Genomic DNA, 19,986 nt, shown 5'->3' with positions numbered 1-19,986 from the left:
ATCCATCACTGCACAATATAAAAGGTGGGAATATGTTTTTATCTTGACTCTGAGAAATAGTAATATAGATATTGTTACCTTATGTCTAATGTTATCTTTGACATTGTGCAAACTAAATGTATTTGTGAATTATTACAAATGTGCATGGAATGACTGTATTACTAGGTAGGGAATGATTAGTGGTTTAAAGCAAAAATGTAGTTGTAAACTTAATGAAGTTTATTCTAAAGGACAAACTCCATTGCAATCAACAATGGATTACATACCCAACGGATATATACGTTTACTATTTTAATGCTCTTCATATCACTTAGCATGAAGTGCACTTAATGTATATACACCATGTTATAAAATGGCATAAAATGAATACTGATTGTTTTTTGAGTTAATAACAGTGAACGCATATTTTATCAGTTGTTTACATCACAGACTGTAATTTCTGTACACTTTACAGCAACCAAGTTTGCTTCCAATGTGTAGAAATCGGTTATTGATAGCATTTAGGCTAATTAAAGGTAAAGACAAAAAAAGGCAGTGTTTATTTTGCTGGCTGATCATTCCATTTGATGGTTATTATGAGATAATCACAAACATTGATAATGCATGGCTGTGCTTGAGGTGAAGGCAGTGTTTTTTTTTTTGGGGGGGGGGGGGGGGGGGGGTCAACACTCGAGAGATTCACTGATCTTTAAAATATCCGGTGGGTCATCCAATTCAGTGAGCTCACTAAGCTGATTAACATACTATAAAGATCAGAGAATCTGCAGCATTAATCCATGAACAGAAGCCCCAGTGGTCAATAGACAGCTGTATATATTTTCAGCTGCACTGTATGTTTTCTGATACAGGTAGCCAATTTTCCAGATGATGATCAATCGTGTCATTTGTTTGATAGTGTACAGCCCGATAAACACAATATGGTTGTTAGTTATCTAGCCAAAGAAAGTAACTAGTTTTCATACACCATTTCTACTCTTGGCTGGCAGGAGCTCTGACTTCCCTGAGGTGAATGACATTTCGGAGGGGTGAGCCAGGTACTCGGGGGAGGACAGCGCCGGGGCGGAGTCCTGCACGGGCCACATTTCCAGCCAGGTGAAGGAGGGCGTGTAGGCCGCGTGGCCGCGGGAGAGAGGCCTCCTCTGCCTGTAGTTGATCCACACTTGCAGGATGGTCTCCTTGAACGGGCGCGTCGTCAGCGTGTACAGGATGGGGTTGAGCGCGCTGTTTATTGGCAGGATGAATATCACCACCCAGGAACTGATTGTGCCTATAGAATAACATACAGCAGTGTAGTATAGTGTTAAGGCGCAGGGCTCGTAAGCAAAAGGTTGTCGGTTCATTTCCCCACTAGGGCACTGCTGTTGTTCCCTTAGGCATGGTACTTAGCCCACATTTACCTCAGTAAATATCCAGCTGTATAAATGGATAAAATTCTAACCTACTGTATGTAAGTCGCTCTGGATAAGAGCATCTGCTAAATAACAATAATGTAATAATGTACATGTGGGGTATTAAATAGCAGTCATGTGGTGGCCTTGCCTTTCTGAATGGCCAGCTACTGTCTAACAGATAATTTTCCCGTCTCCTGAGGTGAGTTATGAACATACTCCCACAACAGTCTCAGTTCCACTTATTTCTTTAAAGCATTACACTTACTTACATCTCCTTAAACATCTGTTGGAATAGTTATACATGTTTTAAAAAGTTGTACCTATTAGAGGACTGTATTTGAAAGTAAAGACTTTGCTTTGCATGGTTATTAAATTGTTTGGCACAAAAAGATATATTTGCTACTGGTGATGGGAAGACAGATTTACCTGGGATTTCCACCTGCATCAAAGATAATATCTTTAATATAAAAATGGGTATCCAGCAGAGTGAGTCTGTGATGACAATAGAGAAGAACCGCTTGGCGATGGTCACCTCCTTTTTGATGTGATTACTGTACTCTGTTGCTCTGGTTCCTGTTTTTTGTATGTTGTAGAACATGCTCCCGTAAGAAAACACTATGATGAGAAATGCCACGAGGTTCAACCCTGTGGAAGAAAATATGAAATTATATATGCTGAGGATATGACTCTAACAATGTGTGAAATAACATTGTTAGTTTAAAGTTATGTCTGATTTAATCCAAGCTTTTGTTTTGCACTATGACTTCTAGTAACGAGAGACATTCAGTAGAAGCCCTAAAATCTAACATTTGCTTCCTCGCTCTACAGACAGTTATCTCACAAAGACAGATTCAAATGAATGCGTGGCTTTTTCAGTCATCTTGTTCAAAGTTAGAATAACCTGTGGACAATCACAAATTCAGATCATATAAAATTCATTTTCAGCATAGTGCAAAATGTTGTTGTTTTTTTTCAGTAGCAGCTTCTCCTGGACTAGAAGCGGCATTGCATTATTTCATAAAGTGGACAACAAGATATCTCACAGTAGGCTTTACCAGGTGTTAGTCACAAGCATGTCTGGTAAGTAACACTGATCTGACAGCAAGGATCAGAGCAGTCATATTATATGGCACAATAAAATGTTTACCCAGAGGGAAAAGTGCACATCTGCAAAATGTAATTAAAAAAAAAGAAGATTAATAAGTAATGATTTTAAAAGTGAATGTCTGCTCATATGACACATGGGCGCACTGAGGGCCACTCTTACCCAGGAAGATGACAATTGAGTAGACCTGTGCCCCCCTAGTCTCGGGCTGCTCAGAGTGCAGCGGGAAGCACACCCCGTTTGTGCCGTAGAAGTTCCGGAAGAACCCCTTGGCGACCAGCGGGATGAAGGCGATGACGAAGCCCAGCACCCATATGACCACCAGGATGCTGACGGTCCGACAGCGGCCCGGGGTCAGGTACTGGAAGGGGTAGACGATGCAGATGTACTTCTCCAGCGTCAGGTAGGTGAGCAGCAGCACGGACACCTCGGTGGACAGCATGGCCAGGGAGCCCACCACCTGGCACTGCATGCTGTCCATCCATGACTGGGCGTGGCGGTTGTATTCCCCACGGAACTTCAGGTCAAACGCACCAATCACAAAGAGGTACACACCCATCAGGCCATCTGCACCTATGAGGCAAAAGTGGGCGGTGCTATGATGATTGGTTAGGGGTGCCTATGGCAAATGAGTTTATTAGTGTCTTGTTCTAGAATCGACGCTGTCGTGCAATTGAGATAATACAGTTAAAGTAATGCATACCCTACCACAAGTGTTAAGGTCTCTGCATGATAGCAGATATCAGAATTCACACTGCAAAAGGTAAAGGCTTGACTGATTAAAGCTCGCATGGATGTGATCAAATTGTGTCTGTTCAACTGCAGAATTACTGAAAGATGAAGTCATTCACTCATAAGTTTTCAACGGAGCAGATCTCACCTGCAAGCCCACAGTCCACCTATTGAGCACGTTTGGCAGAAAATGACAACTCAAGTCTACAGCACACTCACTCACAGCAAAGGGATATGATGCACATGGCATGCAGCTTGTTCTCGGATCTGATGTAAGATCGCATGCAAATGACGAAGATGTTCCCGAAGCAGGTGGTGGCCGACACCACCCAGACAAAGACCCGCAGCACAATGTTGGCCAGCAGGTCCTCAAAGGAGGAGATGCCATCTGTGTTGGGCTTGCAGCTGCGCACGTGTGGAGCATAGCCACAGTACTGGAACTTCTTAAAGTATCTGTAGAGAAGCAAAGGGTGGACACACTCATCCACTGGTACTTTCATGTCCACTGTACAGACATTGGTGTGATTAAAATGTAATATTAGTCTATCATGATTAAGGCTATAAGTAAACAATACATTTATAAAGTTTATGATTTCTACGTTCTTGTTCCAGGTCTGAGGGGGATATCCTAATGAAATAATTTGCAAAAATATTTTTAAATGTCACAGTAATATCCTGTAATCCTTTACCAAGAAATTATATGTTATATTGTACTGTTATACTGTACATTAAAACGGCCATGTCTAATCATAGTGGCCTGGTGCACGTTATGACACATATTTATCAGGCTAGAGGTTACAGCATTATTCTCAAGCTCTAGTAAATGCACATCACTTAAAAACTATTGAACCAAATAAGAATGTAAATACTCACATGTGAGTCAAGTTTTTCAGAGGTTCAAACATCCGTCTCTGTATGTTCCTAATCTCCATCCCCTCTATGCTTCTAGAAAAAGAAGAGCATTTGTCCCCAGATGCCACTTTCACTTAAGTCAGCTAATCCTTTCTATCAGTCATTCAATATTCAGAACTACTGCTAATGTCTTCTCCTTTGCTCCTTTAGACACATGCCACGTCCCTGTCTTCTTCCCTTCTAAAGCCGTGATTATATACATTCAACATATATTGCATAATCTTTCATTACTTGAAGTCCTTGTCCCCATTTGACTAAAAAAGAATGCTAAAGTGAAGTTAGTTTCACAACTAACTTCAAAGCTCTGTAGGAATGATCAATTTAACCTTTCAGCAGGATGAAGATAGTTTTAACAGCTTTTACCCATATGGGAGGCATTCATATCTTGTTTATGCAGCAGGTCTGTTATTAAAATATGTTTATGTATAAAACATGAGAGTTCAAGTATGTTAAGTGGCCATTCAGATTATCAAGACTTGGCGTTTTCCCTGTTGCCTTGCATGGGCCTCTGTTTTGAGTGCTGGGGACAACGACTGGTTCGACGTGTTCAGGCTTTCAAAAAGTGGTGGGGACAAAATGGGCCACAACAAAAAGTGGTGGTGACATGTCCCCAGCGTCCCCAGCGTAAATGACGCCTATGCTTGAGTGTATCCAACACTGTCAAGCATAGTCATGGCCAATCCAGGAGTCTCTGCTTTCATTATGAGTTCTTGTAAGCTATTCTATTCATTCATAACAGCGTTAAACCTGCCTTTAATTAATTTTCACCAATGCACTCTTGTTCCACTGACAGAATTTGTCTTAAAATAGCTGCTATCATCCACCTAAAACTCAATCAAATATAAATGGAGGCTAAGCAGCTGCCATGTGCCACTGCATACAGAGAGTGCTTTTTCATTCATGAGGTGAATCCCCCATTTCCCTACTGGTGTGAATAAAGCCATATTATTGCTGCTTGCTCAGGTGATGGACCTGCCAGGGCAGCCAGGGAAAATGCAACACCTGTCTAATCTTTCTTTCGACCTCATCCAGTAAAGCTGTCTGAAAAGGTGAGCTTCAGGTAACAAAGCATTTTGTTACAGCTTCAGGAAATTGTCTGCAGTGAGAAGAATAAGTATCTATACTATAATGATGAACATTAGCTATGTATTAAACCATTAAAGTGGATATAGTTCGGGGTGATTTGACACACAGGGATACTTTTCTATGAAATACTAAATGGAAAATGACTTACAGTGATTTTAATTTGTGCAGGTTATCAAAATGGTCCATTTGCAACTCCAGAATGGGGTTGTAAGAAATATTCCTATAAAAAAGTTACCAACAACTGTTATCAGTGAAATCATATTGCACAGACCTATATATCTTTAATAATAACAATAACTGTACAGCTCTGCCAGTATTGGTTGAAACAAAAAAATGCAAGTCCCACTTGCATTTCAATATACTCAACAAATTATAATATATAATACAGCTCACTTACAGTTGCAGCAGTTCACCAAGATCGACAAAAAGATTTGGGGGAATTGTTTCAATTCTATTACTGGACAAATCTCTGTGGAATCATGGAGAAAAGAGGAGAAAACACATAACTGTAATGTTATAAGTAATCCATGAATATGATAATTAAAATAGCATTATTTGGATGGTGACTCATTGAACTCATGAGTCACCATCAGCACTAATTTCTACAGAGTGGTGTATTCTGTCTTGTTGCACAATTGCTTGATATTGCACTATAACTTTTTGTCATTACTTTAGCATAATTTTTAGTTGATTCATGGAACAATGGTAATGATATCCTCAGAGCTTTTTCTGGAATAAGCACACAGCTCGACAATTCCCAAGGACATGTCAACTGTGGGAACCTCTCAGTCTTGTCTTTCCTTGCAAATTTTGATGTAACCTTGCGCAGACCTTCAAACTGCATCAAAATATTTCATAGGTTAAAAGGGTTAAGAAAAACAGGCTACAGAGTGAAATGTACAACTTACAGCTCGCCAAGCTTCTGGAGTGGTGAGAAAGCGTTTTCATGTAAGTGGCTGATTCTGTTTCGCTGTAAAACACTGGTGGTTTAGCGGGGTGGTGGGGTGGGGGGGGGGGGGGGTGCGCGAGACAAAACAGGCATCAGTTTGGCTGAATGTTTTTCTATCTTTTATATATTTGACTGACATATATAAAGAGACAATGCTGGGTCTTAGTAACAGAGCAGATTACATCTACCCCAATATGCCATTTCCTGTACAGACCTTTAATATTTTCCTTGCCTCAATACATAGCTGTACTCCAATTCCAATATTAGATTATCCTGTTCAGTGTACCATGGAAAACTGACTTTCTGCTGCCCTGTACCCCATCCTGGGAAAAACCTGCCTGATCAATTTAGAGAGCCTTAGTCTTGGCTTTCAAAAGATTTTCAAAGATCAAAAAACTCACTTTTTTCACATATGATTTATGTCACTGGCTATACTTAATCTGTATACCTCTAACTTGAGAACTTACATACTTCTCAATTTCCTCTTTAAATGATTTATTGAATAATTTGTGGTTTTCCTGACTGTCATATTCATACTGTTCAGAACTGTTGCAAAGGCCCTTAATATTTTGCCTAATGAAAAGCGCTACACAAATATATAAAATAAAATGTGATAAGTCATTGCAGAGCATTGGTGCCTTGCATTCAGACTTACAGCACAGTCAGCATGTTGCAAGAGGAGAAAGTCACATTTCCAACACTCTCAATCTGATTTCCTTCCATGTCACTGAAAAAAAAATAGTAAATGGCATTTAGCTCATAACAAACTGGAAAGTTTCATGCTCTTTTTTTACTGACTGCTCAAAATATAGCTACAGTTATGATACAGGATTCCTGTCATTTTCAAATGTATACATTCAGATCTTTGGATTAATCTGTTCAGATGATGTGTGCATATTGCGGGACTCACAGCCAGTTCAGTTTGGGCATCTCCAGACAGATGGCTTTGTCATGCAGCTGACTGAGAGCGTTATTAAGCAGCACCCTTCAACACAAATGAAACCATTCACATTTTTCAAACCACTGCTGAGCAAACTGTTGACAAATCAAACTCAATTTACTTTTGCAGAGCAAATAAAAACACGGTCTTTAATAGTCGTGTCTCACTTAAGGAGAGGGAAATAAGGTGGAACAAAAAAGCACTTAATGGGAAACTCACAGAAGGACCAGTGAGCGTAACCCTGAGAATGTCAGTGAGGAAATCTGGTTAATTTTGTTGTTTTCCAATATCCTGTGAACAACAATGGAAAAATGACAAAGATGGCAATTACTGATTGGAAGGGTCACTGAACAATTTAATGATGGAAACTGTCCTGTCTCACACACATTTAAAATGGAACCCAGAGGAATATTAAGGAAATTGCTCACTACAAACCTCATAATGGAAAAATTACAGCAAAATGTAAGTAAATTTGCAAAAGTAAATGCATGATTATATTAAATAATCTTGAGTAATTCTTAAAACAATTGGGAATAGAATATTAACGAGAAAACTTACAACCACTCAAGCTTATAAAGATCCTGGAATACCCCAGGCCTTAGAACGGATATCTTATTATGGCTCAAATACCTGGAAAAACAAGCGCAACCATTACTCATCAATATGCACATAATGTAGCTCAATATTTCTTATATAGTCATCCATCAACTGTCACTCAGTAAGCCATTCTAAAGTCCCTGTTACATACCACCTAGTGTGAAGCCAGAATGTAGCTGAAATGATGACAGTTCATTCTATTTTATTCTAAGAGTGAATTTGAGAGAAAAAAGTGGCAAGAAATTAAAAAAAAACTTGGAGGAAGTCACATGAATAAATTCATGAGGTCTTATTAAACTCAGATGTGGCACTGTAGATTCCTCACAGCGAAGACTAAATGAAGTTAAAATCTTGTAGTCATTAAAGTTCAACATTTCCTCCCAGGTGAGACACCAGGTACAATAAGTTCCAGGCTGGTGACAAAAAGGATTCAATCACGTACAATCAAACAAGAAGAAAATACATCAAACTGCCAAGCACGGATGTGCCTTTCAGCATCCAAGTGAACGTGGATGTTCTATTTTATCATTAAGGAGCAGGAGGGCTTGGACTTAAAAGAGAAGCACTTCTTGCCATTGAATGGAACTGTAGAATGGTGGCAGAGGCATTGCCTTGCAGTATTTACCAACAGAATTGCACTACCTTATCCTGTTCGCCTGTAAAAAGGGGCAGTTTTGCTGCCCTACAGGCAGAGGTAATGGAGGGAGTTTAATATTTAATATTTTACAATATGCTGATGTGTTGCCCATTTGCAGCCAGAATCCCTTTAATCACTTAACTGTCCTGCTGATCTTACAGCAAAATATGCTTCCTTTGATGTGCAGTTGGGAGGCTGAAGAAAGTGGGAAACTCCGGGTACTTTCTGTACTAAAGCAGGCCTGCAAAGACTTCACCACAGTTTTTAATGTATGGCTAAATTACTGTGGATATTAGTGAGAGGGTATTTTTTCAGCCAGATGTGTCTGTTGATACAGAAAAGCATGTAATCCTCAAACTAGCATGTAAAATAGTTATACTTTTGAGGTCCTGTACCTTTAAAGACACAGAAATTAAAAACACATAGAAATTATAGAAATATTTCAATTGTAAACAAAGGTTTGTTCATTAAAGACACCATGGCATATATGGAAGGACTCTGGTTAACCCTAATGATCTCAGCTATACAGTTAATTGTTTGTGTAATTCCTTGCTTGCACCACCCATATTGTTTCCCAAGTGTGTGACTTCAAGTCAGAAATTAGTTTTCATTTGACCTTCCTTGTTTAATTAAAAACAATATAGGTGTATTATTTATTCTATTAAAGTAATTATAGTTTTAATAATTAAAATTGTAATTTATTTTATTTATTATTGTTTTTATCTCAAATACTAACAATAGCAGTAAAGTTCCCAAATATCTATAACCAAGTTTCATCTTTGTGACAGAGACCCTTGGCCTATGAATCATTATAGGCTAAATATAAATATCTTGTGAAAAGTAGGAATTCATATTCATGGGATTCTGTATCAAGTGCCTGTCACCAGGCGGTTTTCAGATATCTTAGTGAAAGTGCTGGTGGGAGTCCCGGGCGAGCGTAACAAGTATCCGCTGAGGGCTCTCACACATAAAGCTGCCGGGCCCTGAAGATCCAGCCCCATCTCAAGTGCTCTCCTTGTCAAGCAGATGATTCCTGGTTATCACCGCAACAATAATTCAACATTCACTCTACATGAGCTTGTAACTTTTTTGTGTGCAGGTACGCTGACAGCTAAAATGACAATAATATTAAAGTTTAGGGAACCTAGCAATACTAAAAACATTTACATACTGCAGGTAACACAGGCAGGAACGTAAAAAAAAAACAGTTTAACTCACAGTCTTGTTAAATTATACAGTCCTCTGAAGGCGTGTGGGTTCACCACTCGGATTCTGTTGTGCTGCAGATATCTACAAAAAAAGGCAAATAAATAAACAAAGTATGCCATGTCAAAAAGAGCGGGAACAACATCAATTCACTTTCAAGTATTCAGAGCATGTGTTTGCATATTTCATCTCTCCGCCAAGATTAGACATCGAAAGTTGAGAACAAACAACCTGCGTTTATATTCGTGTACACAGTGGGATCATTTCCGGTGGCAGCCTCAAGGTGTCACTGTTGGACCCTGCTCAGGGAAGTTGCCAGCGGGGCAGGTTTATGCACGATCACTGCTTCATCACCCCTCTCTACATTTGACACAGTTTTGCTCCAGGGGAGAGGAACAAGGGCCACTTGTAAAAATAATATTCTAAAGTATTAAAATGATGAGTGTTCTCCAATGGAAAATTAAATCTGGATTTCTGTCTCTAAAAACTAATAATGAATTATATATTTTATATTTAAGCAATCCCCCAGCAGCTGTGTAATAAGAGTTTAAGAAAGACCAAATTAAGAATCCCCAATGAATTCTACAGGCTGGCAAAATGAACAGACTGACCTTCTGATTTCAGCAGATTAGCAGATTCATCAGAACCTTATTATAATTCTGTAGTGTGCAAACATGGAACATTCTGTTGTCTGCGAATTCATCCTCAATAACAGATCATATTGATCTCTCTCTGTGAACTGGATGGCTACCCCTCAACACACAATGTATGTTAAAAGATTAAAACACACAGAGCTACTATGAGCACAAATAAGGCTGTTTTCATTTATGTGGATTTTGTCCTTGGTGATTGTTCAGGCTTACCTTCCTTTAAATGCATTATTACATGATTTCTTTAGTTAGCAATCATACCTTTCCAGGGTGACGTGTATGGTATCTATAGCAAGCATGAAATAATACACTTATGTAATTTCACAGATACATAATGTACTGGTACACAACTGGATATTTATTGAAATAATTCAGGTTATGTACTTTGCTGAAAACTGCAAAAAGAGTGCTCTACCTTGCTTCCGGTTGCAAGCTGAAACATGCAACACCTCTGCCCCTCACCTAGAACCTCAAAACTAATCACAAAGGTTCCAGGCACATATCAATTGTGTCTCATCAGAAGACAACTCACAGTTTTTGAAGATTCTGGTACTTATAAAATATGTCAGCATTGAGTTTCCTCAGCCTGTTTCTTTGTAGAGACCTGAAATGGGAACAACTGATTAGGTGCCACAGAGAACACCAGAGAGGTGTCACAATGACAATAGTGGGAGGCCTTTGCATATTCTGCAACAACTCTAAAAGGACACACAACCCTGCTCTTCATATATCTCAACATCTGTGATAATAACAGATTGGATACACAGTGAAGGAGTTAAGAAGATAAAGTTTGAAGTAAAAGTTGAAGTTAAAGTACAGTTGATCTATTCTATAGGCAGCAATAATAAAAAAAAACAACTTGTGTGTAAGAGCGCAGTTACTGGGTTATCTTTTACTAAGGAGTGAATGCATTTCAGGAAAACATGCAAACGGTACACAAAAGCATGTTATGAAAAAAATAAATAACAGCAAAGCAATTATGGAAAGAATGCATAATTACATTTTCAATAAATGAATAATCAGCCTCAGGGAAAGCAAAATTACACATCTGCAAATGATGAAGTTTTCACTGGGTAGTCAACCCTATTTTATACTTAAAAAGTCAGATTCATGCAGTTCATGCAGAAAATATAAATGATAAAATATAACATTCTTAAATTCTTCACTCAAAGCTATGGACAAAGGGTATTGTACAGTTGTTCAGCTCCTTAGAGGCTTGAGTGTTTAAGCAGTTTGACAGTTTTATGTTGACTATTTGAGCCACATTTTAGTGACTTTTGGAACAATTGAACAATTGAACTCAATTGAACAATTGAGAAATCTATCAAAAATAAGAAATATAATAATTACCCTTTTGTCACAGAAACTGACATGTGATGTCAGCAAAATATCAAAGCACAATTTTTTTGCATTATTTCTAAATGCATGATTCATGTTTGCCCATGAATCAGTTCTCACCACTGCAGGTTAGTCCTGTGTCATACCAACTAAGGAAAATCAGGCTCCACTAATGCAGTTTCTGACCATTGGAATGTAAAGGCGGGCCATGAGGACCACAGAGTGACAAATGGCCATTCTATCCAAAGGCACTCAGTGCAGCAGGCAAACCTACATCATGGTGACATTTGTAGACACTGCTGGGACAGCCCGCAGCTGAGCTCCGTCACAGTCCAACTCCAGGCCTCTGCAGAGGCAAGAGTCTGGGACAATCCCAAGCACTGGGAGAGAGGGACAGGGGAGATCAGTGCAACAGGGTCACTTTCACCGAAAATGTCTGACCAAATGAGAACCCCAGATTCTGTCTGATCATACTGAGTTTGTCCTTAGAGAAATAAATTAATAGTCAAAGTAGCTTTTTTGTTACTTGATGTTTTAAGTAATGAAAGAAATGAATACCGGCTTAAATTTGTTATTCAAAGTTATAGATAAAACACCATATGGCAGGATTGAACCCAGCTATCACTTTTACCCCAGTTCTGCCTTTAGCTCTGAATAACACTTTTAAACATGTGTTAAGTTTCTCATTAGCAACACAACACATTATGAGTTCTGAAGGTGTGGAGATGAAATGTTTAAGTAATGAGGAAAGACTTTCTTAAATTTATGCATCAAAGCTGAGGGTAAACTGTTATCTCCACCCTTGATCAGTTTCCATAAATAAAAAAGTGTTGGCATAGTAATGATCACAAGCAGTTGCTGATTATTGTGCAAAATCAAACGAAAAATACTTCCTGTATTAATTACACAAGTACATATCTTCCATGAAATATCTTCAAAGAACTCATTATAGAATCATTTGTTCCCAGAGCTGTGGCAATTAAAATAATCTAATAAGTGAAAATTAGTGGCACCATTGATGATGACTGAAACAATGGATTAGATTTACATTGATAAGGACAAGACTCCAGTTAATTAAAATAACTCCAGTAACAAGTAAGTAATAAACCACAGTGATGGAATACTGAAACCCACTATTGAGATTCACACTCAACCATCAATACCACTTTAAAAGACAGCACGTTCAAGAACAATTACAGGCTCAGCAGGCTTGTAAATAAAATCAATTCTAAAGAAAAAAATATACTATGTAGAGAGACCTATAAATATAAATTCTATGAATTCAAATGTTCAAAAAATTGGAAACATAATATGCCAACATGTATTCACTGAAATTGCAAATATTCTTTGAAAACTATATTTCTATACTGGGTCTAATGATACATTTTTAAGGTGTCTGCATGTTTCACTTTCTCTATATCTGTATGTATTACATATAGATTGTGCAGAATTACACACAGCTGGTACAAGACTCCTTGAAAATGACATTGTATATTGAATGCTCTGACAGTCCAGATAAAGAGGTGAACTTTTTTTTCTGAAAAGCTCAAGTCCTCTTGCTAACATGAGTTGAGAGTAAGCTGCATTCCGCACACATTTCTCTATGTTATTTTTCCTCAGATTTTTTTCTGACAAACTGTGGCTATCCTTCAGTTCTACAAGATTCCACATATGGAGCCCTGAAGCAAAAATTTGCATTTATTCTCGTTTCCATACATTTTACTTTCATGCCAATCTATTTTTGACATCAATCTGAAACAAGTATAAATGTTCCCTTTGAAGACATTCTCCTGAATAGATTGTCAGAATTTTAAAGCAGCTCTTTCAACTATAAGCACAAATTCACAGCATTCTAAGTCATACTATAGGTCTTCTGTTCGATATGACAAGTTTAACCATGTGTGTGCCAGTGCTGTTAAAATATTATAGAAAATTCTGAAGGCAGGCATAACCACATCATCATGTGATATCCATTTCCCCAAAAACACAAAGTTCATCAAAGTTTGTATTTTATATATGTGTGTGTGTTTATTCATGACAACTGTATGATGACTGTTTTTTTTTTCTTCCAGTCTTCAAGAGAATGCTACATTATTTAGTGTGCAAAAACATGGTGCCACCTGTTACATTATGTCACAATATGAATCACATAAAAGGATAATACATGAGAAAGATGTAAGCATAAGCGAGTAGGACTAAACCTCATATCACCAACCCTCTGCTTGTGCTAATCAGTGGATTTATGGATAAGGGCCTAATTCCCTGCACCAAGGATATACATGTGTGTGTGCAGTTATACTTACAGCATTTGTTGGACTTGGTTCCAAAGTCGTTATTGAGGATTCCAAAGTATTTGTCAAAAAGATTAGGCCAGCCATTGTTATCTCCTAAGAAACAGAGTGGGATGTATGTTAAAACACTGTGTCCTTTTGACAGCACCTCCTGTGTCCTTTTGACTGTGTCAATTTCAAAACCGAGTGTATAATGCTTTAACACAATCAGCAACTACAGTATACTTGCCCAAAGATGAATATTTCACCATTTACAAATGTCTGGCATTTTGTACCTCTGAGCTCCCATGATTAAGATACACCTCTTACAAACAGGCGAGATGGTTTAATTACAGAGCAAAAGCATATCTTGCATATTTATGAAAAATAAAAGTCAATGAAACATTCAAATGTATATTCATTTGTCGTAGAGTGGACTGGTTTATGAAAGTGGCATTGAGAAGGTTATTTGGAAATATATAGCATGTATTATGGAAAAAGCAGGAAAAAAATTAATGAATACATAATAAAATAAATAAATGTTGAAATGAACACATCTTACGTAAATGCAAGTAATACATACACACACACACACACACATACATATACATATTATATATATATAAAATAGTATTTTGACTTGTATTTAGTTATTTCAACCTGTATTTCAGTGGTGGTCAATGGGCTTAAGATATGGGAAGGAGACAATTTCACTATCCTGTTTTTCATTGTTTGTATATTTTTTCAGTATGTAACTTGTTATCGATGTTAATTCCATTTTACTTACCCACACTATATCCAACAGTAACTCCATTTTGTGCACTTCACCTGAGGTAGGTTTTGGTATATGAAAAGCATGCTTGATTTTACATTTCAAAAGAATCACTTGGCTATAAGCTGTTACTTTTTCTGTGATCTTACTATTTTATGGCACTTGTTTTAATATGAAGTGCACAAAGCTAATGCTACAACATTAAGCATGGTCTACACAGCACAAAATGAAGAGGAATCAGGTGTTGATTGATGATTCTTGCTAAAGCTAGAAAGCTTGTTAATAAACAGATGCAGGATCATTACCAGTTTCAGATCACCACATCCACTATCTGTAAGCTCACTGGCCGCCATGGGCTGCATGTAATTACTTCCACTTGTGTTTCTTTTTCAAGTTGGCAGGCTTGAAAAATGTAGAATAAAAGCCGTTGGGCAGAATCAAATACTGAGCCTGGTGTCCAGGCCAGAATAAAAATGATGAGACAGTACTGGCCGCGTTGGTACAGGCTGATTACTCTCTTGTAATATAGGTCTGAAGAGAGTGCAAAGCAATTAGATTTCTATCTTTATGTGGAATATAAAATGTTTCATTTTTGATAGTGGTGACAATCTCAGACATGCCAGCTGTCATCCTCTGAGCACCTCTGCAATTATTTACTCACTCACCACATCACTGTAATGATATGACTCACACACACTCAATTAGAAACGGATGGCACATTCGACCACACTACAGGATGAGGATGAATGTGGATGAAGACAGAAAACTAAACTAAAATGTGTGTGTAAATTATATCCAGAATAATACTCCCTTATGATTTTATTCCTGATTTTAATGTTTAGCTCAAATTCCAAGGCCCTAACATTTGAACAAATGAGTTTCATTTAAAGCTACTGTTCTATATGATTTTGGAGCCAGGACCTATAGTATCTGTTCCACAGTCTATCTATGTCAGTGGCAGTGACTGGGAGAGTATGATCTGACTGTTTATTGTCAGGGTCACTGCCATCGTAAACATAATCAAAGTAATTAGCCTTGATTGGTCCACAAAATATTGAGCAGTGTTATAGTTAATATAATAAATGTAAGCCATATAAGTCACCCTGGGTTTAAATTCTCTTCTAATTTCTTTCTTCAGACACCATGAGAGCAAGACTATGAACAATGAAGTTCACATTCAGTCACAAAATGTATGTTAATTGGATGAGTTAGTAAGTATTAATGCCACGCTCCTCATTCAACCAACTGCAGAATTATTTGGTATCATGTCTTAATTGTTGCAGTCCTCTGGTATTTCTGTATTTCCTGTACATATGAACATATTCATTTCTTCACAGGTAGATTTTTAGGTCTGGCACTTCTTTTAGGTAAACCATCCAGCAGAAAACCAGAACCATCACAAACTGACAAACACCAGATGTCTTCTTCTTAGACCATTTGAACATGAAAGTAGAGAAGTAGAGATAACACAAATTCTACAGAGACACCCAAAAAGTAAGAGTGGTGTGCTGTCACAGATGTTATTAATTCTGTTTAGTGAGAAAGAGAACTCTGCACCTATGGAATCAACAGTAAATGCAGACCCACTGTAAACCTCTTCATACACTGAAAATAGCATTTCTTGATACTGAAGGTATTCCTTTCAGAGACTGCTAAAGGAACTCACCACAGTTTTCTTCGTCGGCCTGATTACCACAGTCATCCTCACCATTGCAGTGCAGTAGCTGAGGAAGGCATTTGGTCAGATTGCCACATGGAAAGTAGCCGAGGGGGCAGTTAGACTTCTTTTCGGGCACACTGAATGAGGTTAAAGTGACTGTAAATCAAAAAGGGCAAAGTCAAAAAAGAAAAGTATTCTTCTGCATGTCAGAGGCTGCTTTTATGCCTACGCAGCAAACTGACCACTGGTGACTCACCTCTGAGAGGGTTAGAAACATTTAACACAGAGATTCACTTTATCTTTGGAGCTCTTGCAGTGCACATGTATGAGTTCTGTGTAGAGAAAATGTCTGTGCTGTTAAAATATAATACTTACAGGATACAGTATGAATCCAGATATGCAGTTAATAGATTTGTATGCGTCATTACTGCTTATTATTGAATGATAATGCTTTGCAGCCTCAGATAAGTCTAATGTGCTTGACTAGCACTATGAAACTATGAATGTGACATGTTTACGCATTGCACTAACATGGTGAACTAGGCATGCACTTGCAGTCGCAGCACTGTTTGGAACTGATGCTTGTTCACATGTGGTTAGTGGTGTCCTGTTTGTGCAACTTTTCATGCCATTTTATTAGATGCCCTTTATAAATTTATAGGTTATAAATTAAATTACAGATTATATTACAGATTATAAATAAAACCAAAAATGATACAGGGCAATGCTTAGTGAGTACACACTGGAAAAATGTAGAAGACCGGTGGGCTAGACCAAGGAATATCAAAAGCATGGCATGTGCAGTGCCAACATCTGTGAAATGTCAGAATTGTACAATGAAAACCCAGACCCTACAGGCCCAATTTCCAGATTACTGAGCAATCATTTGTGATTATGCAGGCTGCATTAATTTGTGAAAATACAATGCGTTGTACATATATACCTACATATATTATTACACATTATCATTACACACTTTTTTATGAAAACCCTGATGTCCAACAAGCTGTTTAAATAAATAAGCGTCATTTTCTGTGTGACGACGGACATAACAGCATCAGTGCTTTGAACACCACGTCGCATTTTTGTTGGTAATAGGCTACTGATAGCAAAAAGAGGATATTGGGTTAAAGCATTAGGATTATATCAAAACAATGTATAGCACCAGAACGAAAGGCAATGTGCATATGACACCCTCGCCATTACAAGACCGTAATAATACAAAAGAATATTGAAACTATCAAAATCATAAAAGTTATAAATAAACAGAATCGGTACAAACTTTCCAAGCCATTTCATTTTCATGGCAAATTGATTTGTGATGCCGGGACGAAAAGACCTAGTGTGCAGTGCAGTTATTGACGAGCATACCAGAAAGATACGTTACATTTTAAACGGATTATTTCACCACTGAGAATAGTTGCTGATAATGAAGCACCCAAAATATCCTCTCGTATAACTGGTTTTAAATTCTTAACAGACACTATCTCTTCATCAAGCTTTGTATTCCTGTGGCGAGTACGATTTAAAATCAACACAATAAAGTATTTTTTTCTTTTTGATATTGGCTTTAGATGATATTCTGCAGGCTGCCAACTCGCCAATAGCTGAGGATACAGGTGTACAGCGAGGTATGTTGCCCGTTTTTCATCCGCAAGAATGTGTTTCATCTCAAAACAATTAATCATACTGGCAAAGCAATTACTCTTGATTACACGCGCATACATGCAAATTTTTAATTATGCGTGCCTTAAGGTAGACTGGCAGTACAATTCACTCTGAGATAGGTTGCATGTTATTTTCTGTCGACCTCACAGGAGGAAAGAGCCAGCCCAGCAAAACTGAAGAATGACCTCGTTGTAGTAGCCCTATGTGCCACCAATCTCCACCAATCGATTGATTCACACAAAATAAGACCTTGTTTGCGACTTACTCACCTGTCGCTCCGCATAACAGGCTGCCGGTAAAAAGAACGCCTACAATTAAGGCAGGCATGGTTAATTAAGAAAACTGCTAAATATATAGCTAGTCGGTCGCCAAGATTGAACACAGTTTGCTGAAATAGCAAGACGCGCCAGTCCCCCCTCGTTCTTGCTGCTTGAGAAACACTGTACTCTCCAGTAATCCACACCAGGTTTCAGCTGGGGACCCACGTCTGCAGTGAGAGAGCTCTTGAGTTAGCTGAGGCAGACAGGTTGTGAGGATAGGCAAACACTTCTGAAGCCAGGGAATATCGAACGATGCATTAATGAGCGGCTATGGCTCAGACTCTCAGACGCTGAAAGCAGGCAGGGCACTTATGAATGAATAATGAAAGTTACAAGGAATGTCTAAAAGATAGTTGGGTCATCTGCATAAAACTCTCCGATCGTTTCTTCCCAAACGTACAGTGAGCTAGTTAACTACATGGGTGACAAGCGCTTATTTGGAGTGGTTATTTAAAAAGCGAAACGCAAAATGGAAAAACGGGAAACTGGGACATTAGGAGGTATTTTTATGTGAGTAAATGGAATTCATCGAGAAATATTTGCGAATATAACAGGCGAAATCTTAAGATGACAATGTTTGATATATTAAAGTTTTTCTTTACGGTTGGAAAGTACACACTAAATTTCGTGCTAAGGTTAAGGTAGCCTGTAATATAGCAAGACATTTGTTTAAGGCTGTAATTTATTGGTAAGCATGAATAGTACAGACAGTTCGATATTAGTTCTTGCAGGGCTGTTGCGTCTGCTTATGAGTGGCAGTCGAACATAGAGACCCTTGTATTTAACGCAACTGGATTTTGTATACGGAATGTGTTTCTTTATTACGCTGTGTTCGCCGTTCACACGAGTATCATGAAATGTGGGCCTATGGTGTTAAAAAAAAAACCCAATAAATGTATCAAATGGCATTTAAAATTGTTTAGCCATTGTTCAACAGACTGACTTTATCATTTCTCGCATTAGCATTGCATATATACAGGTATGTGCATTCTGAATAGACAAAAGTGTTTATTTTCATTGAGACGTGTTTAGCCCCTTGTCTGCTGAAAACTGATATCACATTGAACTCTTTGGAATGAGGCATACTTGATTTATTCAGCTTGTGATTCAGTTTTTTTCAGTGTGACCCCTTTTCACTGCTTTGCTCACGCCATTTGAGAAACAATGCTCTATACTTTGATGATGACAGCAGTGTCTTAATTGGATTAATTGTTACATTCCTCCAGTATTAAAATATTTCCCTTTCATCTCAGCGTTTATGGGTTACCCCTGTGTCCTGGTGCCCGCTGATACCAAAACAGAGTTTACATATTACCTTGCTGAGACACAAGCACATTTATGTTATTAATGTCCTGCATAATTAGAATTCTGTTAAATAAAGATAATCCAAAGGTCACATTAATGAAACACAAATTACCTTTCCAGAGAATGTCTCAATTAAGATGCCAGATGTGTTTGGCATGGCTCTCTGCTGTCCTCAGCGTTTTATCGCTTTCAAAGTGAGGAGACAATCCCTACTCTCCCCTCCCTTCTTACCTTGAATAACAATTCCCTCCTCGACGGTCTCTCTCTCCCCCCCCTTTTTCCTGATCACACCTATAAACTAGGGAAATACCACACCAGCCAGGCCACTATGCTCAGCTTCTTCCGGATGCTTGGCTGCCCCCCCCCCCCCCCTTTGCAAGCATACATTTCGGTCTTGTCCTCTGCCAATCATGGCCCCTGTGTGGTGGAACGAACTTCCTGTGGCAGT

The 19,986-nt window shown here is 38.3% G+C and overlaps 1 protein-coding gene across 1 annotated transcript; it reads right to left on the bottom strand.

Annotated features, from left to right (window-relative positions):
• Positions 1-956: 956 nt before the first annotated feature.
• LOC118769484 (relaxin receptor 1-like) lies at positions 957-18,330 on the bottom strand. The gene is made up of 18 exons (XM_036516609.1): positions 18,183-18,330; positions 16,252-16,401; positions 13,847-13,930; positions 11,818-11,923; positions 10,738-10,809; positions 9,568-9,639; positions 7,674-7,745; positions 7,335-7,406; positions 7,086-7,160; positions 6,831-6,902; positions 6,135-6,206; positions 5,624-5,695; positions 5,375-5,446; positions 4,102-4,173; positions 3,452-3,681; positions 2,659-3,069; positions 1,818-2,036; positions 957-1,267 (listed from the first exon to the last, which is right to left on the bottom strand). Exons 1-18 carry the CDS (start codon positions 18,238-18,240, stop codon positions 957-959), a joined length of 2,292 nt encoding a protein of 763 aa, XP_036372502.1. The 5' UTR covers positions 18,241-18,330.
• Positions 18,331-19,986: the final 1,656 nt, after the last annotated feature.

Source organism: Megalops cyprinoides, chromosome 22, assembly GCF_013368585.1.
Source record: "Megalops cyprinoides isolate fMegCyp1 chromosome 22, fMegCyp1.pri, whole genome shotgun sequence".
NCBI classification, from domain to species: domain Eukaryota; kingdom Metazoa; phylum Chordata; class Actinopteri; order Elopiformes; family Megalopidae; genus Megalops; species Megalops cyprinoides.
This window is presented reverse-complemented; position numbering and strand designations above follow the sequence as displayed.